Below are 27,822 nucleotides of genomic sequence, written 5' to 3'. Positions count from 1 at the left end.
TTTCTTTATTATTTTGTTTAGGTCAGGGTGTGACGAGGGTGGTATGTGTGTTTTTGTCTTGGCTAGGGTTTTTTATACATCTATGGGGTTTTGGTTTGTCTAGGTAAATGTAGGTCTATGGTGGCCTGAATTGGTTCCCAATCAGAGGCAGCTGTTCATCGTTGTCTCTGATTGGGGATCCTATTTAGGTTGGCATTTTCCATTTTGGTTTTGTGGGTTATTGTCTATGTGTAGTTGCGTGTCAGCATTTGTGTTTATAGTGTCACGTTTGTTTTGTTAGTTTGCTTAACTTCTTATGGCTGCAGGGGCAGTATTGAGTAGCTTGGATGAAAAGGTTCCCAGAGTAAATGGCCAGCTCCTCAGTCTCAGTTGCTAATATATGCATATTAGTATTGGATAGAAAACACTCCAAAACTGTCAAAATATTGTCTGTGAGTATAACAGAACTGATATTGCAGGCGAAACCCTGAGGAAAATCAAACCAGGAAGTGGCTTCTATTTTCAAAACTCCATGTTCCATAGCCTGCCTTTGCTCCATTTAAAGGGATATCAACCAGATTCCTTTTCCTATCGCTTCCTCAAGGTGGCAAGTCTTCAGACATAGTTTCAGGCTTTTGTTTTAAAAAATGAGCCAGAAAGATAACATTGTGTCAGGTGTTCACATGAGTTTTGCTCACGCAACAGAGTTTGGGCAGCCATTGCCTTTCCCTCTCCTACTGAAAAATACAGTTGCGGTTGAAATGTTATCGATCATATATTTTAACAACAACCTGAGGATTGATTATAAAAAGCGTTTGACATGTTTTTGTGGACATTACGGAAACTATTTGGAATTTGTCAGCGTTGTCGCGACTGTTCTTTCCTGTGGATTTCTGAACATAACGCACCAAACAAACGGAGGTATTTTGGATATAAAAATAATCTTTATGGAACAAAAGGAACATTTATTGTGTAACTGAGAGTCTCGTGAGTGAAAACATCCAAAGATCAAAGGTAAACGATTCATTTGATTGCTTTTCTGATTTTTGTGACCAAGCTACTTGATGCTAAGTGTACATAATGTTTTGCCAAGCGATCAATAAACTTACACAAACGCTTGGATTGCTTTCGCTGTAAAGCATATTTTCAAAAACTGACACGACAGGTGGATTAACAAAAGGCTAAGCTGTGTTTTCCTATATTACACTTGTGATTGCATAAATATAAATATTTTTAGTAATATTGTTTCAATGTGGCGCTATGCAATTCAGCGGTTGTTGATGACAATTATCCCGTTAACGGGATTGCAGCCATAACAAGTTTTAAGTGTTCGTCGTTTTAATAAAAGAAGAATGTGGGGCCTCCCGGGTGGCGCAGTGGTTAAGGGCGCTGTACTGCAGCGCCAGCTGTGCCATCAGAGTCCTGGGTTCGCGCCCAGGCTCTGTTGTAACCGGCCGCGACCGGGAGGTCCGTGGGGCGACGCACAAGTGGCCTAGCGTCGCCCGGGTTAGGGAGGGCTTGGTCGGTAGGGGTGTCCTTGTCTCATCGCGCACCAGCGACTCCTGTGGCGGGCTGGGCGCAGTGTACGCTAGCCAAGGTGGCCAGGTGCACGGTGTTTCCTCCGGCGCATTGGTGCAGCTGGCTTCCTGGTTGGATGTGCGCTGTGTTAAAGAAGCAGCGGCTTGGTTGGTTGTGTATCGGAGGACGCATGACTTTCAACCTTCGTCTCTCCCGAGCCTGTACGGGAGTTGTAGCGATGAGACAAGATAGTAGCTACTACAACAATTGGATACTATGAAAAAAATTGGGGAGAAAAAGGGGTAAAATTCAAAAAAAATTAAATAAAAAAATAAAAATCTCACGCTGCGCCTTGGTCTCCTCGTTATGACGAACGTGACAATGTCACATGAAATGTAATATGTTCCAGAAGGCATTTCTGCCTAAAAATGCATTTTGATTAAAAAAAGTGAATGTTCAAATCGCTCTCAGTAGTGACTCACGACATATGCCTAGTTTCCTGAAATGAGTTTCATATCCTGAGGCCTCGTTTTTGTAGCTGGGGATTTTAACAAAGTACATTTGAGGAAAACGCTCCTGAAGTTACATCAAGACATTGCCTCTAGTACTCGCACATCAAAAACTCTCGACCATTGTTACTCCCCGTTCCGGGATGGCTACAGGGCCCTTCCTCGACTTCCCTTTGGCAAATCAGATCACGACTCCATCCTGCTCCATCCTTCCTACAAGCAGAAACTCAAACAGGAAGCACCCGTGCCAAGATCTATATGTCTATTCACTGCTGGTCTGACCAATCAGAATTCATGCTTCAAGATTGTTTTGATCACATGGACTGGGATATGTTCCGGGTTGCCTCAGAATAACATTGACGTTTACACTGACACGGTGACTGAGTTCATCAGGAAGTGTTTAGGGGGTGTTGTTCCCACTATGACTATTAAAACCTATCCAAACCAAAAACCGTGGATAGATGGCAGCATTTGAGCAAAACTGAACGCGCGAACCACCGCATTTAACCACAGCAAGGTGACTGGGAATATGTTAGAATACAGTGTAGTTATTCCCTCTGTAAGGCAATCAAACAGGCAAACAGTCAGTACAGAGACAAAGTTGAATCGCAGTTCAACGGCTCAGACACAAGAGGCAGTCTACAGACAATCACGGATTACAAAGGGAAAACAAGCCACGTCGCGGACAGCAACGTCTTGCTCCCAGACAAGTTAAACACCTTCACCTGCTTTGAGGATAACACAGTGCCACCAACTCGGCCTGCTCCCAAGGACTGTGGGCTTTCGTTCTCCATGGCAGAAGTGAGTAAGACATTTAACCCTCGCAAGGCTGTCAGCCCGGACGGCATCCCTAGCTGCGTCCTCAGAGCATCCACAGACCACCTGGTTGGAGTGTTTACGGACATATTCAATCTCTCCCTATCCCAGTGTGCTGTCCCCACTTGCATCAAGATGTCCACCATTGTTCCTGTACGCAAGAAAGCAAAGGTAACTGAACTAAATGACTATTGCCCTGTAGCACTCACTTCTGTCATCATGAAGTGCATTGAGAGGCTAGTTAAGGATCATATCACCTCCACCTTACCCGAAACCCTAAACCCACTTCAATTTGCATACCGCCCAATATATCTGTAGAGGATGCCATCGCACTGCACCACCCTGTGCAACTGGGTCCTGGACTTCCTGACAAGCTGCCCCCAGGTGGTGAACGTTGGAAACAAAACCTCCACTATGTTGATCCTCAACAAAGTGGCCCCACAAGGGTGCATGCTCAGCCTCCTCCTGTACTCCCTGTTCACCCATGACTGCATGGCCACTCACGCCTCCAACTCAATCATGAAATTTGCAGACGACAACGGTAGTAGGCCTGATTACCAACAATGACGGGCCTACAGGAAGGATGTGGGGGCCCTGGCAGAGTGGTGCCAGGAAAATAGACTCTCCCTCAACGTCAACAAAACCAAGGAGCTAATCATGGACTTCAGGAGACAGCAGAGGGAGTAAGTCCCTATCCACATCGATGGGACCACAGTGTAAAAGGTGAAAAGTTCCTCAAAGTACGCATCAATGACAATCTGAAATTGGCAACCCACACAGACAGTGTGGTGAAGAAGGCCTCATGTTTCGGCTTGTCACCTAAGACCCTCACCAACTTTTACAGTTGCACAATTGAAAGCATCCTGTTGGGCTGTGTCACTGCCTGGTACAGCAACTGCACTGCCCACAACCGCAGGGCTCTTCAGAGGGTGGTGTGTTCTGCCCAACGCATCACTGGGGGCACATTGCCTGCCCACCATGACACCTACATCACCCAATGTCACAAAAAGGCCAAAAAGATCCTCAGGACATCCTTGACACGGCCTGTTCACCCCGTTATCATCCAGAAGGTGAGGTCAGTACAGGTGCATCAAAGCTGGGAGCGGGAAACTGAAAAACCGCTTCTATCTCAAGGCCATCAGACTGTTAAACTTCCATCACCAGCCATCTACCACCCAGTTACTCAACTCTACACCTTAGAGGTTGCTTCCCTATGTACATAGACATGGAATTACTGGTCACTTTAATAAGCATTCTGATTTATTAATTTCATATGTATATACTGTATTCTATTGTATTTTCACTCCGACATTGCTCATCCATATATTTATATATTTCTTAATTGCATTTTTTTACTTTTACATTTGTGTGTATTGTTGTGAATTGGTAGTTACTACTGCACTGTTGGAGCTAGGAACACAAGCATGTTTCTACACCTGAAATAACATCCGCTAAATATGTGTATGTGACCAATTAACATTTTCTGATTTCTAAGCTTGAGCAAATACAATTCACACCAAGGGGCTTGGTTGACAAGATTCATACAAAGTGGCAACATTTTGTTTCTCGGGAGGGTCTAAATACATTGCAGAAGCAATTTGTTCTGGTTCCAGAGAAGGTCCATTTGTCATAAGCAAATAAATGTTCCTTTTTCCACTGAATCAGAAAGGTGTGTCAATGAACACTTTACATTGTCCATACGAGATAACAAACTATATAAAAGAGCCATGACGTCTGAGGTGCTGAGTACAGAGGAACGATTTCTCATTGCTGAATTACTGCATCTTATCGGGGTAAGAAAGCTCATATTCATAACGTTCTGTATTATTTGGCATGCAATAGATGGATTCCATGGCCTTTTCTCATTTGACTTTGCTGTTGAATATAATGTTTCACATTGTCAAACGGAACCTGCAAGTAAGCATGTCGTTGGACGTGTATACCATGCGTATCCCGTACATACGACTTTTAAACTTTAAACTTTATGTTGCAATAAGTGTTGACTCTAATTTCAAACATGTACCTAATATTTGTGGATCTTTGTATAAAGTATACTGTACTGATTGTCATCCATATGGCTTTAGAAAACCAAAAATACTAAGATTATTATTTTGGATAATTGTGTGGCCTTATTCTGACACAATAGCTAAACAAAATGATTGGTCATCAGTCTCTAAATTGAATATACGATTTATTTTATACAACGTGTGAGTTTAATCCTGGATGCTCATTTGTTAAAACTGCGTTCCAGCTGGTGTCTATTCCACAAGTCACCGGCTAAATCTGATGTTGAAATTTACTCTGGTCCATCTGACTGCGCAATCCACTGTCTCATCAGCTCAGCCAGGCAATGTATATACTAGATCTACACTGTAAAAAGCATCTAGACATTGTCCTATTTCTTTTAGACTAACATTTTGGTTTTCAACAGTGGAGATTTGTAGTAACCTTGCTGTCTGTCTCTCTGAATTTCACTGTTGCAAATATCGATCTCCAGCTGTCCTATGGTAATGAATGTCGGGACAAGACAGACAGGCGGGCAGCTTTTCTCAGCCAGTCAAAATCCTGAATCCGCATGATTTTTATGCATATATACAAAGAAATCAATAGAAAAACACAAAATGCAGCTAGTCTGCTGTCCTTCCAGCTTCAGTTTGAAGTGATTGTGTTAGCTGTGTAGTTAGCAACCTCTTAAGAACAGTGGCCAGGCGAAAGAGCAAATGTTCTATGCCATGCGAAATGGCACATCATTAGCTGATCGTTATGGATGTATAACAAATAAATCACTAGAAAACAGCTTGAACAAATGCATATGAAGCTACTTTGTTGTTATTCTGGCTGCACTGTTTGATGTGACTGTGTTAGCCAAAGTTGGCTAGCTAGCAAGCATTTAAGTTGGCTAGCTAGCAATTTACCTGTCTAACATCAGCGCTCAGATGGGAGGGGTGGAAATATTTGATGTGTGTCCTTAAATATGATTCAGTGCTAATTTCAGGCAGAGATTTATGTCTAGTTTTTAAATCATCTTTTGGTGTAGAACCACATGAATATGTCTTTTGAAGCATAAGGAATTCTTACATCAGCCATAGGTGCCATGCTTGATATGAGTCTTCTGCCCAGCTGTCCTCCTCCTCCTTTGGAACGACCTCAGCAGGTCATCAGACTGTATATCACGTTGAGAAAGACATGTGGACTGGAGTGGGGTTGTGGTGATTCTCTTAAACTCAGCATTGACCTGAAAATGGTAGTTTAACAAATTCGATTTTCTTTTAAAAGCAGAAAGGAAAATAGACTGGAGATGATCACACATGCAGCAAACGAGGTTTCTCTATAGGGAGAGAAATAACTAGGCAGTCGGCACAAATGGTGATAACTCTGATTAATGCTCTCTTATGTGGCACGCTGAAGGAAAATAATATTCTACCTTCACCAACAAATCCCAGATAACATAGCCATGCTTGTCTTACTGTTGGCTAACTTACCACAATGACTTTGAAGAGCACAGGCCATCTTGCCATGAAGTCCTCTGCCATGGGTGCATCACAGACAACTTCATGTCTCCGGTATGCAAATGTCTTCTCCATTTTTGAACTTCACTGTCTCTCTGTTTTTCCTTTTCTTCACATGGGACAGCAGAGCTTTCCACATGTCCTCGAGGCTCTCTTCTGTTTCTCTTGAGGGATATGTGGGGTTAAAGTTCACTTCTGCTCTCTTTGGCTTTTTAACAACATAGGCTGCACTTGACTTCCCTGCAGGTTTGTGCTTCAAGGAGTTTATCGTCACCCCTGGACATCCCAGTCTTCTCAGGCGAGCGCGGTAGTTTGCCAGTTTGTATTTCAAACTGGTTTTCCATCCTCCACATACAGTGAAGGAACACTTCTCAGTCAGATTTGTAGTAACCTCTGTTGAGTGGACATGACTTTGGTGCACAATTAAGGCATTCCAGGTCTTAAATGGACTGTCAATGTATGTACATAGGTAACGGACAGTACGGCCGTAATGTGGGTGCTTTAACTTGTAATGATGCAAAAGTTGGAACCTACTTGACACCAATTCTGAACACCCCTTACATTTCCACATTCACACAACAGTGGGAAAAAAAAAGAGAGCAGAAAAATCACAAGACCTAAAGACTGAAATTGGGAGCAACCGAACAAACAACCTGTAAGAGTACTCACAAACACTGTATAGCTTTTGAATGGGTAGACAAAGCAGCACAAATGTGGTTGGCAAACATCATGGACCTATAAATACACATTTTGTTCATGAAATGATATATGTTTTTTCATTATGAAATGTTTTATCTATTGATTTATGCATGCATCCACTCATATGCACATACGTTTAATGTATTGATAAATGGACACCCATAATATAAAGTAACACTGTTCAAGTGCTAAAAAGAACTCTACATCCATTTCAATAAGTATGTATGTCACCGGGAGGCAGTCATGGGAAAACTGTTAAACTGCATGAAAGCACCAATCTTCGTGTTGCGTTGATTGCAAGCAATGAAGTCACATTGAGAGGAGAAACAAAACATGTTTGAGTAAATCGCACGTTTTCATAAATCTGACAGCCCACCTTGTCCTGGTTTTTTTCAGTGTGGTGACTGGGTGTATTGACACAGTGTAATTAATAACATCACCATGCTCAAAGGGATATTCAATGTCAACTTTTTTTTACCCATCTACCAATAGGTGCACCTCTTTGCGAGGCATTGAAAACCTCCCTGGTCTTTGTGGTTATTCTGGGTTTGAAATTCACTGCTTGACTGAGTGACCTTAAAATGATCTGTATGTGTGGGGTACATAGATGAGGTCGTCACTCAAAAATCATGTTAAATACTATTATTACACACCCACAGTGAGTCCATGTCACTTATAATGTGACTTGTTAAGCACATGTGTACTCTTGAACTTGTTTAGGCTTGCCCTAAAAAAGGTGTTGAATATAAATTTGAGTCAAGACATTTCAGATTTTACATTTGAATTCATTTGTAATAATTTCTAAAACATAATGCCACTTTGACATTATGGGCCAGTGACACAATCGCAATTTAATCCCTTTTAAATTCAGGCTGTAACACAACAAAATGTGGAAAAAGTTGTATGGTACATCTTCATCTTGAGAAAGACTACGAATATTTACTGTGGCAAACATTTGGTTGCACTTGATCGTCTTATGTGGTTCCATTGAGGTGGTTCTAGTTAAGTTGTAATGCTGTATGTCTAATGCGTTGTCTCGCTGTATGTGTACGATTATTTGTCTTGTAGAATCATCATGGTGAAGTACACAGTGAAAGTGTTTACTGGAGAAATGCTGCTTGCCGGCACACTGAACAGTGTTTACGTCAAACTGGTCGGCACAAAGGGAGAAAGTGAACGCGTGTACATCCCTAACACCGCCAGCCAAGGATCGGTAAGTTCACAAAAAAGTTGTATTATACCACAATCCATCTGGGTGTTGCGAATGCCAAATACAATCTCCATTCTGGGATTCGAAAAATATCAAAACCAGCAGTCTCAACTTAGTCGACGTTTAGAGAACGTTGTTTGTTTGCTGGGATCATTTTAACACGTCATCTATCTCTCTGTAGATGATTGAGCACAATGTGTCCTGTCCCTCCTCCCTGGGCCCTCTGGAGTTTGTAGTGCTGGACACAGAGCCGTATGCCCTGCTCGCCTACATCAACGATGACTGGTTCTGCTCTAAAGTAGTGGTGACCACACCAGAGGGCAACACGGCCAGCTTCCCCTGTTACCGCTGGATCTCAGGCTATGAGCGTCTGGTGTTCAGAGAGGCCACTGGTCAGTATGTTGGTATACAGTATACATCATTGTGTAGGTTTAGTTTTGGATATAACTGCTGTGCCCAAGACACATAGCTACAGGTCAGCTAGCTGAATGTCATTTGTAGTTTAAATCTAATTTTATTTGTCACGTGCCGATTACAACAGGTTTAGACCTTACCGTGAAATGCTTACTTACAAGCCCTTAACCAACAAAGCAGAGTTTTAGAAAAAAGTTAATATTTGCTAAATAAACTATAACACAATATAATAACAAGGCTATATACAGTGCCTTGCAAAACTATTCATCCCCCTTGGCGTTTTTCCTATATTGTTGCATTACAACCTGTAATTTAAATAGATTTTTATTCGGATTTCATATAATGGACATACATAAATTAAATGAAAAAAATAACATGTTTCAAAGATTAAAAAAAAAAAAAAAATGGAAAAGTGGTGCGTGCATACATATTCACCCCCTTTGTGATGAAGCTCCTAAATAAGATCTGGTGCAACCAATTACCTTCAGAAGTCACATAATTAGTTAGATTGCACACAGGTGGACTTTATTTAAGTGTCACATGATCTGTCACATGATCTCAGTATATATACACCTGTTCTGAAAGGCCCCAGAGTCTGCAACACCACTAAGCAAGGGGCACCACCAAGCAAGCGGCACCATGAAGACCAAGGAGCTCTCCAAACAACAGGTCAGGGACAAAGTTGTGGAGAAGTATAAAAAAATATCAGAAACGTTGAACATCCCACGGGGCACCATTTAAATCCATTATTAAAAAATGGAAGGAATATGGCAAAACAACAAACCTGCCAAGAGAGGGCCGCCCACCAAAACTCACAGACCAAGCAAGGAGGGCATTAATCAAAGAGACCAAAGATAACCCTGAAGGAGCTGCAAAGCTCCACAGCAGAGATTGCAATATCTCTCCTGAGGACCACTTTAAGCCATACACTCCAAGGAGCTGGGCTTTACGGAAGAGTGGCCAGAAAAAAAGCCATTGCTTAAAGAAAAAAATAAGCAAACACGTTTGGTGTTCGCCAAAAGGCATGTGGGAGACTCTCCAAACATATGGAAAAATGTAATATGGTCAGATTAACCTCTCTGGGATATGTGGGACACTAGCGTCCCACCTGGCCAAAAGCCACAGAAAATGCAGAGCTCCAAATTCAAATAAATTACTATAAAAGTCTAACTTTCATGAAATCACACATGTAAGATACCAAATTAAAGCTACACTTGTTGTGAATCCAGCCAACATGTCAGATTTCAAAAAGGCTTTTCTGCGAAAGCAAACAATGCTATTATCTGAGGATAGCAAAGTGGAGCGCCTCTAACAAAGCGTACACTAGACTCGAGCCTCGTTCTGAACAGTGTTACTTCTTCATTTCTCAAAGGAAAAACCTCAACCAATTTCTAAAGACTGTTGATATCCAGTGGAAGCAATATGAACTGCAGGAAAGTCGATTAGAAATCTGGATTCCCAATGAAAACCCATTGAAAAGAGATTGACCTCAACAAAAAAAATATGAACCCTTTGTCCTCTGGGTTTTGCCTGCCAAATAAGTTCTGTTATACTTACAGACATGGTTCAAACAGTTTTAGAAACTTTAGAGTGTTTTCTATCCAAATCTACTAATGATATGCATATCTTAGCTTCTGGGTCTGAGTAGCAGGCCGTTTACTTTGGACACGCTTTTCATCCGGATGTGAAAATATTGCCCCCTATTCCAAAGAAGTTATTAAAATTGAGCTTTTTGGCCATCAAGGAAAACGCTATGTCTGGCGCAAACCCAACACCTCTCATCACACTGAGAACACCATCCTGAGAACACAGTGAAGCATGGTGGGGGCAGCATTATGCTGTGGGGATGTTTTTCATCGCCAGGGACTGGGAAACTGGTCAGAATTGAAGGAATGATGGATGGCACTAAATACAGGGAAATTCTTGAGGGAAACCGGTTTCAGTCTTCCAGAGATTTGAGACTGGGACGGGGTTTCACCTTCCAACAGGACAATGACTCTAAGCATACTGCTAAAGCAACACCCGAGTGGTATAAGAGGAAACATGTAAATGTCTTGGAATGGCCTAGTCAAATCCCAGATCTCAATCTAATTGAGAATCTGTGGTATGACTTAAAGATTGCTGTACACCAGCGGAACCCATCCAACTTGAAGGCACTGGAGCAGTTTTGCCTTGAAGAATGGGCAACAATCCCAGTGGCTAGATGTACCAAGCTTATGGAGACATACCCCAGGAGACTTGCAGCTGTAATTGCTGCAACATTTTGCATCTTCAAAGTGGTATGTATGTTGTGTAAATCGAATGATACAAACCCCCCAAAAATCTATTTAAATTCCAGGTTGTAAGGCAACAAAATAGGAAAAATGCCAAGGGGGTGAATACTTTCGCAAACCACTGAACAAGGGGTACCGGTAACCGAGTCAATGTGCAGGGGTACAGGTTGTCAAGGTCATTTAAGTACTATGTCCATGAAGGTTAGGTGTAAAGTGCATAGATAATGACCAGAGAATAGCAGCAGCGTATGTGAATGTATTAATAAGAATAAAGAGGGGTTCATTGCAAATAGTCTGGGTAGTCATAGTTAGTTATACATAGTTTATTTTGAAATGTGTGTGAAAGGGGCTATATTTATGGAATAATGGTTGATATACACTACCGTTCAAACGCTTGGGGTCACTTAGAAATATCCTTGTTTTTGAAAGAAAAGAAAAACAATTGTCCATTAAAATAATATCAAATTGATCAGAAATACAGTGTAGACATTGTTAATGTTGTAAATGACTATTGTAGCTGGAAATTGATGATTTTTAAGGGAATATCTAAAACTTTGAAAGCAAAGTTTGAAGGACAATTATTATTTCAATAAAAAAATCATTATTTATAGTCTTGTCAATGTCTTGACTATATTTCCTATTCATTTTGCAACTAATTTCATGTATATTTTCATGGAAAACAAGGACATTTCTAAGTGACCCCAAACTTTTGAACAGTAGTGTATATAGTGGATTTCTTAAGATGTTGACCAATCCATAAAAACATGAAAATGATCAACATTTCTGGTCTTTTGTACGTAAGGTAAGCTGATATTCAATGAGACCTGCCCAGAGGCCATAGAGGAGAGAAAGAAGGAGCTGCAGAGTCGCTGTGAGGTGTACCGGTGAGATTTGTGGAAACATTACTAATTTGTAAAGATACAATAACAACTTTAAACAAATCCAAATAAAAACAGAACTCTTACACACAGATAAATTGGTGTGCGATTGTAATATAAGCAGCCGGTGGCCAACATGTTAAGAGCGCTAAGCCAGTAACCAAAAGGTTGCTGGTTTGGATCCCTGAGCTGACTAGTTGAACAATCTGTTGATATGCCCTTGAGAAAGGCACTTAACCCTAATTGCTCTGGATAAGCGTGTCATTTTTATTTAAGCCCTCTCCTTTTTGCATGGTTTAGGCCTGGGTTCAAATACAATTGTAAATCTTTGAAATACTTTGAGCATTTAGTTTAGCCTGCCTGGAGTAGCAGGTGGGTGGGGTTTGCACTTAAAAAATAATCAACCCAGGTCTGGTATGATAGTGTGTTGTGTAATAGTGAATGACAGGCTGTGTATCCCGTCTTGATTTACCATGTCTGTTCCCTTCAGCTGGAGTATATATGCAGAGGGTCTACCCGAAATAATGAAAGTTGACAGGGCTTCTGATCTCCCTGCTGAGGTCCGCTTCTCTTTCACCAAGGACTTGGAGTTCAAGTTCACATTAGCCGAAGCGTAAGTTATATCACTGGTTCTCAACCTTCTTTTGCTTACTGTACTCCAATCACATATAGCTCTTTGTGGAGTACACCTGAAGTACCCCTTTTGTGTGAATTTCAGCTTTAGGCTGATTTTCTTATGAATCTTCCCAAGTACAGGCCAAGAACCCCCAGGGTTACATGGAACCTAGGTTGAGAACCATGAGGCAACACCAGGAAATGTATTCGATCTGTCAATATCTATGTTGGCATGTCCCCAACATACCTGTGAAAACATTTCCTTTTAAATGACATATGATTCTCCTAGACCTGTTTAGGTAATTGCAAGATCCTGAGAAGAGGGGAATTTGGCAGCCAGGAGTGTGAAGCATGGAATATGGCAACGATGCCAAGAATGACACCTCAGGCTAGGGTTGCCTAAATTATTTATATTTTTAGCTATGCAAATCAGATCTAAAATGGTATATCTAACAAGCCATTAAGACATTTAGCAGAAATGTTATATAGGTTATACACACTGAACAGAAATATAAACAACATGTAAAGTGTTGGTCCCATGTTTCATGAGCTGAAATAAAAGATTCCAGAAATGTTCCATATTCTCAAAAAAGCTTATTTCTCTCAGATTTTGTGGAGAAATTTCTTTACATCCTTGTTAGTGAGTATTTCTCTTTTGCCAAGATAATCCATCCACCTGATAGTTGTGGCATATCAAGTAGCTGATTAAACAGCATGATCATTACACAGGTGCACCTTGTGCTGAGGACAATAAAAGGCCACTCTAAAATGTGCAGTTTGTCACAAAACACAATGCCACAGATGACTGAAGTTTTGAGGAAGCATGCAATTGGCATGCTGGCTGCAAGAATGTCCACCAGAGCTGTTGCCAGAGAATTTAATGTTAATTTCTCTACCATAAACCGCCTCCAAAGTTGTTTTAGAGAATATGTCAGTATGTCCAACTGGCTTCACAACCACAGACCACGTGTAACCACACCAGCTGGGGAACTCCACATCCGGCTTCTTCACCTGCGGTATCATCAGAGAACAGCCACACGGACAAATTATGAAACTATGGGTTTGCACAACCGAAGAATTTCTGCACAAACTGTCAGAAACCATCTCAGGAAAGCTCATCTGTGTGCTCTACATCCTCACCAGGGTCTCAACCTGACAGCAGTTTGACGTCATAACCGTCTTCAGTGGGCAAATGCTCACCTTCGATGGCCTCTGGCACGCTTGAGAAGTGTGCTCTTTGCTTTGCAAATTAATCCCGGTTTCAACTGTACCGTGCAGATGGCAGACTGTGTGTATGGCATTGTGTGGGCGAGTGGTTGGCTGATGTCAGCGTTGTAAACAGTGTGCCCCATGGTGGCGGTGGGGTTATGGTATGAGCAGGCATAAGCTACGAACAACGAACACAATTGCATTTTATCGATGCCAATTTGAATGCAGTGACGAGAGCCTGAGGCCCATTGTCGTGCCATTTATCCACCACCATCACCTAACTTTTCAGCATGATAATGAATAGCCCCATTTCGCTAGGATTTGTACACAATTCCAGGAAGCTGAAAATGTCCCAGTTCTTCCATGGCCTGCATACTCACCAGACATGTCACATTGAACATATTTTGGATGCTTTGGATCGACATGTACGACAACGTGTTCCAGTTCCCATCAAATATCCAATAACTTTGCACAACCATTGAAGAGGAGTGGGACAACATTCCACAGGCAATGATCAATAGTGTGATCAACGATGGAGATGTGTCGTACTGCCTGAGGCAAATGGTGGTCACACCCGACACTGACTGGTTTTCTGATACATGCCCTTAACTTTTTTGTAAGGTATCTGTGACCACAGATGCATATCTGTATTCCCAGTCATGTAAAATCCATTTATTAGGGCCTAATTTATGCATTTCAATTGACTGATTTCCGTATGTGAACTGTAACTCAGTAAAATCTTTGAAATTGTTACATATTGCGTTTATATTTTTGTTCAGTATATGTTATTACAGATGCCCTGACCGAGTCTGTAATACCTACATGTTTCATGCAGACCACCATAGTCCCTGTGAGCAAGGAAGCAAAGGTAACCTGCCTAAATGATTACCGCCTCGTAGCACTCATGTCGGTAGCCATAAAGTGCTTTGAATGGCTGGTCATAGCTCACATCAACAGCATTCTCCCGGATACCCTAGACCCACTCCAATTCGCATACCGCCCCAACAGATCCACAGATGACGCAATCTCAATCCACACTGCCCTTTCCCACCTGGACAAAAGGAACACCTACGTGAGAATGCTGTTCATTGACTACAGCTCAGCGTTCAACACCATAGTGCCTACGAAGCTCATCACTAAGCTAAGGACTCTGGGACTAAACACCTCCCTCTGCAAAGGGATCCTGGACTTCCTGACGGGCCGCCCCCAGGTGGTAAGAGTAGGTAACAACACGTCTGCCACGCTGAAACTTGACACTAGGGCCTCTCAGGGGTGTGTACTTAGTCCCCTCCTGTACACCCTGTTCACCCACGACTGCGTGGCCAAACACGACTCCAACACCATCATTAAGATTGCAGACGACACAACAGCTGTAGTCCTGATCACCGACAATGATGAGACAGCCTATAGGGTGGAGGTCAGAGAACTGGCAGTGTGGTGCTAGGAGAACAACCTCTCCCTCAATGTGAGCAAGACAAAGGAGCTGATCGTGGACAACAGTAAAAGGCGAGCTGAACAGGCCCCCATTAACATCGACTGGGCTGTAGTGGGGGAGCGGGTCGAGTTTCAAGTTCCTTGGTGTCCACATCCCCAACAAACTATCATGGTCCAAACACACCAAGACAGTTGTGAAGATATCACGACAAAACCTTTTTCCCCTCAGGAGACTGTAAAGGTTTGGCATGGGTCCCCAGATCCTCAAAAGGTTCTACAGCTGCACAATCGAGAGCATCCTGACCATTTGAATCACCGCCTGGTATGTTAACTGTTCGGCATCTTGACCGTAAGGCGTACCAGAGGGTAGTGCGTACGGCCCAGTACATCACTGCGGCCAAGCTTCCTGTCATCCAGGACCTATATAATAGGCGATGTCAGAGGAAAGCCCATAAAGTTGGCAGAGACTCCAGTCACCCAAGTCATAGACTGCTTTCTCTGCTAACACACGGCAAGCGGTATCGGAGCGCCAAGTCTAGGACCAAAAGGCTCAATAATAGCTTCTACCCCTAACCCATAAGACTGCTGAACAATTAATCAAATGGCCACCGGACTATTTACATTGACCCCCCTCCACCAATTTGTTTTGTACACTGCTGCTACTCACTGTTTATTATCTATGCATAGTCACTTCACCCCTACCTACATGTACAAATTGCCTTAACTAACCTGTACCCCCGCACATTGACTCAGTACCGGTAACCCCTGTATATAGCCTCGTTATTGTGTTACTTATTTTTTACTTTAGTTTATTTAGTAAATATTTACTTAACTCTTCTTGAACTGACTTGTTGGTTAAGGGCTTGTAAGAATATCACAGTACGGTCTACACTTGTTGTATTCGGCGCATGTGACAAATCAAATTTTATTTGATATTTATGGTATGTTTATTTCTTATATAAATATAATACATTAATATATGCCATATAGCAGACACTTTTAGCCAAAGCAACTTAAAGTGGGTGCATATATTTTTCATATTGGTGGCCCCAGCAGGAATCAAACCCATTATCATTGTAGCCATAGTCTACCAACTGGCCACACAGGACTATAGGAACACATTTAACCCAAAGAGCAGACATTTATCAAATCGCGATCGACACATATTCAATATATGTGGCCTGTGCATGAATCAACCACCCAAGGGGGAGAATGAAGAGTAAGGGACCCAACACAGACACCTGGGGGACACTGGTAGTGTTAAAACCAATCTCTAACCAACTGCACCATCCAACTAAATCTTTTGCATGTTGAAGTTAATTTCCTTCTCTGTCCCGGCAGATTGGTGGAGTTGAATCTAGCAGGACTGTCCACCAACAAGGAACAATGGAAGAGCCTAGATGAACTCAGTCGTGTCTTCAATTGCCACAAGACTGATGTTTATGGTAAGGTCTGGTCAGTAGTGTCTGTCTTGAATAAGTCATGGATTCAAATGGTTTACTGGAACCATTAGCATCTCATTATTTGATACTTTTGTTATCTATTAGACTATGTCGAAAAGAACTGGAAGGAGGATGAGTTTTTCGGGTACCAGCTTCTGAACGGCCTCAACCCCATGATGATCCATCGCTGCTCCAAGCTTCCAAAGAACTTCCCCGTCACAGAAGACATGGTGAAGGCTTCCCTTTTTGGAAAAAGCCTTGCAGCGGAAATTCAGGTCTGTCAAAATAGTCTGTCTGTTGTCACTCATCGTTCTGTTATAGCTCTATTGGTTTCCTCCTGAGTAAGTTGCATGTATTCTTTGGTATGGTGTTGACGTCTTCCTTACTCATTAATGTCCTAACCTAAACAGAAAGGCAACATCTTTCTGGTTGACTACAAGCGCCTCCATGGAGTGACTGCAAACGTGATCAACGGGAAACAGCACTTCTTGGCTGCTCCTCTCTGCTTGCTCTACATGACAGACAATAAGCTCATGCCCATCGCAATCCAGGTACATCTCACATGAAGCAAAATGTAGAGTTCCGAACTATACATTGAAGAAGCTTAACAGAACATTTGCCACTGGGGATGCTCTTGAACCAAAAGGGATCCCCTAAATGGAGAGAAATATTGCCCAGAAATTACGTAACAGCATATACTGTTAGCCTAAAACTAAAGAGTTAAGAATTTGATTCATGTTATACAGACAACACTCAAAACAAAGTTTTCTTTAAACAATTAAACTTATGTCCAGTACCTGTCAAAAGTTTGGACACCTACTCATTCAAGGGTATTTTCTATATTTGTACTATTTTCTACATTGTAGAATGATAGAGAAGACATCAAAACTATGAAATTACACATATGGAATCATGTAGTAACCAAAAAGTGTTCAACAAATCAAAATTCTATATATTTTAGATTCTTCAAAGTAGTCACCCTTTGCCTTGATGACAGCTTTGCACACTCTTGGCATCCTCTCAACCAGCTTCATGAGGAATGCTTTTCCAACCGTCTTGAAGGAGTTCCCACATATGCTGAGCACTTGTTTGCTGCTTTTCCTTCACTCTGAGGTCCAACTCATCCCAAACCATCTCAATTGGTTGAGGTCGGGTGATTGTGGAGGCCAGATCATCTGATGCAGCACTTCATCACTCGCCGTCTTGGTCATATAGCCCTTACACAGCCTGGAGGTGTGTTTTGGGCCATGTTTTGGGTCATAGTCCCAATAAGAGCAAACCAGATGGGATGGCGTATCACTGCAGAATGTTGTGGCAGCCATGCTGGTTAAGTGTGCCTTGAATTCTAAATAAATTACTGACAGTGTCACCAGCAAAGCACCCCCACACAATTACACCTCCTCCATGCTTCACGGTGGGAACCACACATGCACAGAACATTCGTTCACCTACTCTGCGTCTCACAAAGACACGGAGGTTGGAAACAAAAATCTAATATTTACTCTTCAGACAAAGGACAGATTTCTTTTGTCTGAAGAGACAATGGCTACTTTGAAGAATCTGAAATATATTTTGATTTGTTTAACACTTTTTTGGTTACTACATTGTTGTGGAAATTCTTTCACAGGGACACTCGAAATTAATATTAAATAAATCATTGTTTGTCAGCGCGCTAGAGAGGTTCGACCCCATCTCAATGCACCGTTGTACACATGTCAATCAGGAGCTCTGCCTGTGCTGACCCAGCAGTTGTCTTACGTATATACAGCAATACACAGACAAGTTATATTTGCATGATTTAGCATAATTAATTCATCATTACCATTTAGTTTAATTCATGTGACAGACCAATACTGGTTCATAACATGTGACAGACCAATACTGGTTCATAACATGTGACCTCACGAGGCTTCATTCTCTCTAAGCTGAGACCTTGAAACAGATATATTTTGTTTGTTCTCAAAACACTGTCTGGACAAATTGCAGCTGCTGAGAGTGAGGATTTGTACAGTCAGCCATTGCATGAACACAGAAATTGGTTTATAGAATAGCACATGAATAGAACAAAGAAATTAGTTATACGAAAAGCACAAACATTTAAATTCCCTTTATAACATAATTCCATGTGTTATTTTATAGTTTCGATGTCTTCACTACTATTTTACAATGTAGAAAATAGTAAAATAAAGAAAAAGCCTTGAATGAATAGGTGTGTCCAAACTTTTGACTGGTACTCTGTCTTTAAATTAATTATAGTAATAATATACACATACTCAATTAATGAAACAAGCTATGATTGTGTTTTGCATTTCCTTTCACAGCTGAAGCAGGATCCTGGAGAAGACAACCCCATCTTCCTTCCTACTGACTCTGAGTATGACTGGCTCCTGGCCAAGATCTTTGTGAGGAGCGCTGACTTCGCGGAACACGAGCTGAACTTTCACCTGCTGAGGACTCACCTGCTGGCTGAGGTGTTTGCCATGTCGACACTGCGTAACCTACCAATGGTGCATCCCATCTACAAGGTAGATGCTGTGCATGTTTTCAACTGTTATTAAACAATATCTGTTGTAAGTTATTTTCCAATCAACTGAATATGTTTAACATGATAATTCAAGAGAAACTTAAAGAATGTATTTTTTTTTAATTGAAAATTGCAGTAGGTTGTAGGATACTACAATACATAGCATTTTTTAGGTGTGAATTTCATGTACGATTGTTCCATCTTTCTCCATAGCTCCTGATCTCTCACTCCCGCTACACTCTGCAAATCAACACTCTAGCTAGACAGGCCCTCATATCAGAGAATGGGGTGATCACAGAGGTACTGCCTATTCCATTCTTATTGTGTTATGATCTATAATGCGCTAATACTTATGGAATGTCACAATGCTAGCGGAAACTGATTGTATCAGTTAGCACAGGGGTCTCCTACAGGTCGATCGCGAGATACCAATAGCTCGCAGACCACATGAGTAGCTCGCCAAACAATTAATTAACAAATCTCACAAGTATTAGACACCATCTAGTCAATGCAACATTATCTCACCCCTGGTTCGCCACTATTGGCTTAAAAAGCGAAACCTAAAACAAGATCGGCCTTCTGAAGACTATACGATTATACAATCTTAACATTGGGGTACCTCTCACATTTGACGAATCAGTCAAGCCAAATCGCAATGAGCTGGTTATCTTTATGAGATGTACACCTAGCAACACATACCTCAGTAGAGTGATTCTATCATCGGGCTGAACTCTGTCAGGTTTGCATTGTTGGGACACATTTATGTGAACCTCTCAGCCATAAACATGTAATTAATAGCCTGTCATTTTTTGGCTTCAACCACGGAGAAGCCCTGGAATCAGTCATTAACATGTTCTGTAATCGATAACCCTGTTTGATGTTTACAACACTGATCACTGTTAGAAAACACTGAATTAGATGACGCATATAAAAACTCCTGACAGGCCTAAAGGAAATAGCACATTTTTCAGGAAAGCATCCTAGTATTGACAAAACAAAATACGCTAGACAAGGGTGGATCATTTTGTCAGTGAAATAGATTATGCCACAATTGCTGTGGAAAGGCTTTTATGCTCAAATATTGATATAAATGACTATCATGTTGATGTAAACATGCAATGATATGTTGTGTTCCCACCACAGCGTGGAAAAGCATGAAGAGTTTATTAGACTACAGATTAAATCAATTATGATGAATTAGGCATTTTGGTTAAGTGCACGGTGATGAGTTTGATGCGAATCTTCAATAAATATCGAGGGTATTATTTGTAGGCTGATGACATGATGATCGGTGCACGGCTGCCAATACTTATTTTCAAGTAAAAATGATCTTGCTCTTATCCATATCTCATCATGTATCCTACCCTCCCCACTTTATCAGCAAACTGTTATCTAGACTAGAGAGCATGCGCCAAGACGAGGTTTGCTATTTATCTCAACAGTTTTTGTGACAAAACCATAGAGTTGAAAATGTGATGGAAACACATTGAACTTCTGTTTTTTTTACTCAGTACATGAACACATGTACTGTTTTATGTGTACTAGGTCATCAAGCCCAGCTTTGATGGAAACCAAGCCAGTTTGACAGAAACACTCCTAGTAGTTAAAATGCACATATTTTTTAGGTGAATATTTGAACATTCGCTTGAAAATCTTTCGACAAGTGGATGGAAAACTAGCTATAGACAGAGTTGCGTTTTGGCTTGGAAGGAATCAATCATTCAGCATGAGATAAAGATGCTGTTAGATTCCACCAGACCAGACTGGCAAAATATGTCATGCAAAGCCCAATTACACTTGTGTGTTATTTGTTAAAATATGAAATGATGCCCGGCCGTTTATAAGAGATTGGTGTTAATGAATAACAAAAATGTGTGAGAAAGGACCAGACTTTAACACTTAACTAGCTGCCTTGAACGCAGCTCCCTGCCAATTCAACAAGCACCAGCAGCTAACCATTGCCAATCAGCCTCAACTACTGTTGGCAACACTAGCTGCCTTGAACATAACTCCTCAAACAAGCTCCATCTGCTACTAACTGCTATTCAACCTCAACACCTGTTATCACTCTCCTTAATCACCACTACCACCTTACTTAAATCTGACCTAACAGTCATTCATCCTCTCTAATTTGCGTCGCATGCAAGACACTGAACGTGATAAGCCTCGTTTTATCGTAGTTCTAATTAATTAAGTTAGCGTCCTTATTTCGTTTACCATGGAGTTTGAGCTCACTGCCTCGGATTCCGATGTGTTTTCAGACCAATTTCTAGAGGACACACCATCTTTAACCAGATGGCTGCCGTCCATTGTTTCAGTGCCCTATCACTGTTTCAGGCCTTAAAATAACTGCAATGCCATGTCTGGCCTCTAGGTCTTTCTCCCCACCGCCCTGCACGCCGGAGTTCAACATCCCCCGTGCCTTTCATCTCTCTCTGTGTGTTCTCTGGCCCACCAGTTTCTCTCTATGGCCACCCCGGCTCATTCTCCACCCAACGCTTTGATCTTCAATCAACCTGCAGTCTCTTCCCCTCTCTGCCAGAAGATACTACAAGGTGTAGGTGTTAATCGTGCCTCTCTCCTCACTTCCTCTCCCGCATAGGCCTTACCCCACATTATCAACCGCGACCTCTTCCAGGTGCCCCTGAGCTCCACTGACCCTCACCACTCCAGGTTCTCTGTCCCAGAGTTTTGCTTGGCTTTCTCCCATTACAGAGACGCCATCTGCTCAGCCCATCCTTCTCAAGAGTTGGATGACTACCAATCACCACCGTAAAAAGTCGTAAAAGGTGGTGCAACCTTTTACGACTTCCATTGCCGGTTCTCGGAAGCCTTTGCTTCCAGGCTCCTTCAGTGTAACATCATGACATACTAGGGCGCCCTCGACGTGGCGCTCTACTGTTGCATATTTGCTGGCAAAGTATCCTTCGCCTGCCACCTCTGTGGTTGCCCATCCCACCCTGCCACCATGCTCTCTTTCTGCTCAGTCGCCCCTGAAGTGTCATTTGCCCTGCCTCTGCTCGCTGTTCCGCCCTACCTTCTTCCTCCTGCTAGACGATATTATGCGTTTGCCGTGTCTTGTGGGAGGAAGGACCAATGTGGTCATCCTGTGCTCTTCTCCGGTCGCATAATCTGCAACAATTTCAATAACTACGGCTGCAGCACTTCGTCATGCAAGCTCGTACACATTCTGTAGTGGGACTCTAAAATCCTGCCCTCAATCCCACTCCTCTACTGATAAATGACTGTTAGCCAACCTCACCAGCCCATCAACTTCACCGCCATGGCTGCGGCCTTGGACTTTCCCCCTGACCCATCCTTTGTCCAATATTTATTTTCTTGATGGCCTGAAATATTTTTATGGTCCCCTCACTTCTGCTCCAACCTCTGTTCTGCGCTTGACAAGCCAGTTTTCTCCCTCTTGGTCAAGGAGGTGAAGCAGGGGTTTATGATTGGCCCCTTTTCTTCCCCGCTATTCTCCACCTACCGCATCAGTCCCCTCGGAATTGCCACCCTTCATCGATCGTTTGATGATTGCTTTCTTTCCTGCAGCCCCCTCTGCCCCTCTTGAGTTGTACCTAATTGTCATAGCTGCTTCTCTATGGAGGAACGAATGGTCGAAGGGCCATACTCATCCATTCTGACAACCTTCGGTATGGCCCTTCGACCATTCGTTCCTCCAGAGAGAAGTACATCTCATTAACAAGGGCCGTTCTGACTACCTCCCTCTCATGAGTTTCTTAAGACATCTAACCTGGCCATCCGTCACCCATTAGTTCCTTCTCAGAGCTGCACATATACCCGGTCAATGTAACTCCTTTGCTGATTCTCTGTCCCGCCTCCAATTTCAGAGATGCAGGTGCTTTTCCTCGTATTGAGAAGCCATACCAACCCTAATCCCTCCTTAAGCCATGATGACTTTCCCGTGAACCTTCTCCTAATCTCCCAGCCACTCCATCCTATCTGCCATTGCACCAAGGACACTGTCCTCTTACTGGACAGCATGGAGATGTTTCCATACCATCTATTACCTGCCATTGTCACACCTCTCCATGCAGACATCCTCCATCTGGACATACCTGGTCGGGATCCGGCCACTTTCTCAAGTTGCTTACTGGGTCTTCGTGTTCCTGTCACCCGCAAGTCTACCTTCTCAAGGGCCTCAACGCACAAGTCCACCAGCCCATCACCTTAGACATCCTTTCTGCCTGCATCCAAACACTGTGGTCTGGTTACATCTACATCAGTTTCTTCCACACTAGAATCAAGGTTTCTTTTGGGATTCCTGCAATGTTCAGAGTTTACATCATCTGTTATCTACAACCCTTGTCAGATGTAACCATCCTCAACAAAGACTTCACCATCAAACTCATCAAAAACAGCAAAACCAATCAGTTTGGAACCTGTTCTGGCTGCCGTCTACCATCGAACCGCCCTTCTGCTTCCTGCAGCTCAATCTCAAAATGCCTCTCCATCCGATACACTATTCATCACAGATTCTGGTTCCATTCCCATCTGAGACTGATACTATCCCTGTCCGACTATCCTGCTGACCCATTCTCCGGACAATCCTTCTGCATTGGAGCCTTTTCCATGGCATCTAAGACAACACCGTACAACTCCTTGGTTCTCTCAAGCCTATCATTACTACATCTCTTCTGACATCAACAACAGGACAGCCCACAACTTTCTCATCTCTCAGAACCTGCATTAAATCTGGCACAGTCCTCCAGTCTATGCCTCATTTCATGGACACCATCTACCTCACGCATCATATCGTACCCGCCTGGTATATCGCCTGGTTCCTCCATATTTCCTTCCTTGAAGGGAATTACCACCGTTGCTCATTGGGTCTGTTGGCTCACTCATGGGCATCTTGTACTACCTCAGCTATATCGTCAACCATTCAGCACCTGCAGTCCAGAACAGCTCACTTCTCCTCCAGGGTCCGACTCACTTGGAGTTCTCTTATTAGGCTTCTGTGGGGAAGGCAATTCCTATCCCCAATGGCCTGACTGATGTCTACCTGAGACTCCAAGCCAAACCTATGGTCAATCTCTCCAGATACTTCATCTGCAGCCTTTAGCTTCCTCTGGTCCATTCTCATTTCCCTCCTTAATCCTCAATAATTTCCTCAAATATTCTAAACCCATTTTCATGTCTGGGCCTTAAACTTGTGAAATGAAAGTTTTACGGTAGTTATTAGTATCTTAATGTCTGACACTAGATTAGTACTTTTTCGAACATATCAAAAAATTATCAGGATGCTGTAGAGTGCCCGGGAGCCCGTAAAAATCTAAATTCCAGGAAAGTGGGCCGTGATGTAATGTTTACCTCTGAGTTTACTTTATCTGCGATTTTATAAATGCTCATCGCGAGTCCCCAGACACACTACAGTTTTTGCTCTGTCTGCCCTAAACTAATCCCTTTAACCCATCTTGAAGAATGCCAGTATAGGAGGTACAGGGATGATGGAGTTCCTGAAGAATGCGATGGCCTCATTGACCTACAGCTCCCTCTGTATGCCCGAGGACATCACAGAACGTGGTCTGGAGTCAATCCCCAACTTCTTCTACAGGGAAGATGGACTCAGGCTGTGGGACATCGTCCACAGGTAATGTTTGTACAGGCCTATAGATTTTCATGGTGCAAAAAAAGCCCAGATCTGCATAAAGAAATTCTGTAAACCTCCATAAGCAGAATTATTTGATTTGTGCATTATAAACTCATGCAACTGCATTTTCCAACTCTATTCTACTAAACTCTACTGCCCCCCCCCCCCCCCCCCCCCCCCCCGTTTTATTCTCTATTTCTTCGAGGTCACAATAGTTACATAGTGTTTCCTCTTCTATTTCACCACAATACCAACTTGTTTAAATACGCAGAGTCAATATCCCTGATCTTACCAGTACACATAGTGATCTCTTGCTTTTAGGTAGGTCATACATAATATCACTCACACACAAATTCACCTTTAATCAAACAAGGTTCTCAATTTGGGTTTATAATTAATCTTCTCCACCCATTTTTTCCATATTGCATCAGCAGTTGTTTTTTAATCATCTGTCTCACTTAATTTGGTTTTCGTACAGATGTTCAGTCAGACTGTTGAAAAAGGTTGTCCATTTCGGTTGCCCAGGCTCCCCTATGGATAGATTCCACTGAAAAACGTTACTAGCTATTCTGGCGGTTGGCATATCCAACAGTCTATTCCAAAGTCTCACCATTCACGCCTTCCATCTCACCTCACAGGGTTTCCAGCCCATGTCCCCAGTTATTGTCATACACGCCTTCCATCTCACCTCACAGGGTTTCCAGCCCATGTCCCCAGTTATTGTCATACACGCCTTCCATCTCACCTCACAGGGTTTCCAGCCCATGTCCCCAGTTATTGCAAGTATGGGTGCAAACTTGTGGACACCTAAAAAGTGACGTTCTGCTCTGTTATGGACATGTTTGTTTTTAAAATACCTCTTAGCACCTCACACTCCTGCTGAATAGTCCAGAACAGGACACATGCATATCTGATACAGTTTGGAATACGTAACATAACCAACATCTATGAGTTTTTGTTGTTCCTATAACTCCAAGAGCTCTACTTGCTGAGTCGGCCAGGGCTGATGTTCCGTATAGAAAGGTCATATGTTCATCAATAAAAAAAGACCCAAATATTTATATTTGCTAGTAAGCTCAACAATGTCTTCACCAAAACAAAACTGAAAAACACTTCTCTTAGTACCTGGTTTTCTAAAATGCATCATTGCTCTTTTGCCATGTTGTCATTGTGTTTTGGCTAATGCCTGATATTTTGTATAGGTTTGTTCAGAAAATGATTGGTCACTACTACACCTGTGACTCAGACGTCCAGAAGGACTCTGAACTGCAGAACTGGATCAAGGATATCTTCTTCCATGGGTTCCTGGCAGAAACCAGCACAGGTTACACTTTTCTCATTTAAAGACACACTCTGCATCACAAATGGCAACAGCTCTCTGGTCAAAACTAGTGCACTATACAGGGAATAGGGTGCCATAGGGCTCTGGTCAAAACTAGTGCACTATACAGGGAAAAGGGTGCAATAGGGCTCTGGTCAAAAGTAGTGCACTATACAGGGAAAAGGGTGCAATAGGGCTCTGGTCAAAAGTAGTGCACTATACAGGGAAAAGGGTGCAATTTGATAGACTACATTTAAATGATTTCTGATAGTAAACGTGTCCATTCCCTTATGCTTCTCATTCCCAAACTATATTCTGGATCATTTGTTCATTCGGTGTCTGATCATAGTGGCATACTGTCTCCTCTGTGCAGGAATCCCTCAGTCTTTCAGTTTGATGACAGAGCTGATCAAGTTTCTCACCATGGTGATCTTCACAGTGACTGTCCAACATGCTGCACTCAACAATGGCCAGGTAATGAACTTTGAAACGTCAACCTGTGTGCTGTATCCTCCGCTGTTCTTCAAAATGTGATTTTAGTTTGTTTCTGTTGAATTATATTGGAAAAGCTGTGGTTTGATCTGTTTCGCCATTGTCATTCCAGTTTGATTTTGGCGGTTGGATGCCCAACTTCCCCATCGCTCTGCAACAACCACCTCCCACCACTAAGGGGCAGTGTACTGAGAGCACCATGCTGAAGACCTTCCCTGACATCAATACCACTGTCCATGGCATGGCAGCGGTCTACCTTCTGAGCTCACAGTCCACTGACTTTGTGAGTATACGAGAAACTGTTTTTAAAAATGTATATATGACGTTAAAGCATTTCATGACACTCTCAAATAATTTCCTCAGTAGTCAGTGGTTAATTAATATCAGTGGTTCATGAATTTAAAATTTCATCAACTCTTGCCTCCTTAGGTCGCGCTTGCAAATGGCTATCAGGATCACTTCAGTGAGAAGACCCCTCTGGAACTGATTCACGAAACTCAAAATGTGCTGAAGAAATACAATTTTGAAATCCAAGGCAGGAATGTCTCTTTGCCCTTGCCATACACCTACTTGAATCCCAACAATGTGGAGAACAGTGTGGCCCTGTAAAATGAGTCGGTCATATTTATTATGCCCCAAATGGAAAAAATGCACAGATACATGGAGAGACTACCTTGTTTTCTGTTGAAACCTGTTTTAAAACATGTATCTTATGGTGTGCCCTAATCAATATGACCCACTTTACTCTATTGCGGTTCAGTCCACTTTTTATTTTTAATAGCCACATGCAGCCAAGATGAGAAGTTAAATGTTTCTACTTCTGTGTTGTCGTGAATGCCACTAGCTGATTCCTGTCTATCTAAGTATTTAGTTGGGTTCTTCACCCTTGTATAACTGAATGTTTGTACCTCAGGTCCCTTCCTGTTATTGGCAAAAACCTAACCTTGCATGCAAAACAGGAAGCTACTGTATTTGCTTCACCTGGACTCAGTATGTGGCCTTCCATTTTCCAGCTAACCAGCATTAGGTGTGGTGTATGGTTCCCATAGAGACAGGTGACCTTAAGGAGAACTTATTTCAGATACCTGCCTCCCTTTAAAAAGGGAGTGTTGAGAATAAACTACCAAATGGACAACACCTACAGACCTCACTTCCCATAGTGCCTTGCTGCTGAGAGAGAACTGCATGTGACGTTCCTGATTTATTAGCAGTGTAGCTTGAACCCACTCAATTGTGTGAGAGCCAAAAGGAAACTCCTGTCCATACAGCCAAGATACAATTATAATCTCTAACTCTGCTTTGTAACTCTTTGCTGGCTGATCAACAGCTTTTTGATTTCATGCAATAAAGTCTGAGTTAATTTTCA

The 27,822-nt window shown here is 42.4% G+C and overlaps 1 protein-coding gene across 1 annotated transcript; it reads left to right on the top strand.

Annotated features, from left to right (window-relative positions):
* The first annotated feature begins 382 nt into the window (after window positions 1-382).
* LOC118941429 (hydroperoxide isomerase ALOXE3-like) lies at window positions 383-27,822 on the top strand. Its single transcript, XM_036954051.1, has 15 exons — window positions 383-431; window positions 8,099-8,243; window positions 8,422-8,632; window positions 11,730-11,811; window positions 12,296-12,418; window positions 16,405-16,508; window positions 16,611-16,780; window positions 16,916-17,056; window positions 18,827-19,030; window positions 19,243-19,329; window positions 24,474-24,643; window positions 25,846-25,967; window positions 26,338-26,438; window positions 26,569-26,739; window positions 26,886-27,822. Exons 2-15 carry the CDS (start codon window positions 8,106-8,108, stop codon window positions 27,063-27,065), a joined length of 2,004 nt encoding a protein of 667 aa, XP_036809946.1. The 5' UTR covers window positions 383-431; window positions 8,099-8,105; the 3' UTR covers window positions 27,066-27,822.

Source organism: Oncorhynchus mykiss, chromosome 19 (assembly GCF_013265735.2).
Source record: "Oncorhynchus mykiss isolate Arlee chromosome 19, USDA_OmykA_1.1, whole genome shotgun sequence".
NCBI classification, from domain to species: domain Eukaryota; kingdom Metazoa; phylum Chordata; class Actinopteri; order Salmoniformes; family Salmonidae; genus Oncorhynchus; species Oncorhynchus mykiss.
Note: the sequence above shows the minus strand (reverse complement) of the source record. Positions and strands in the feature narration are given on the sequence as shown.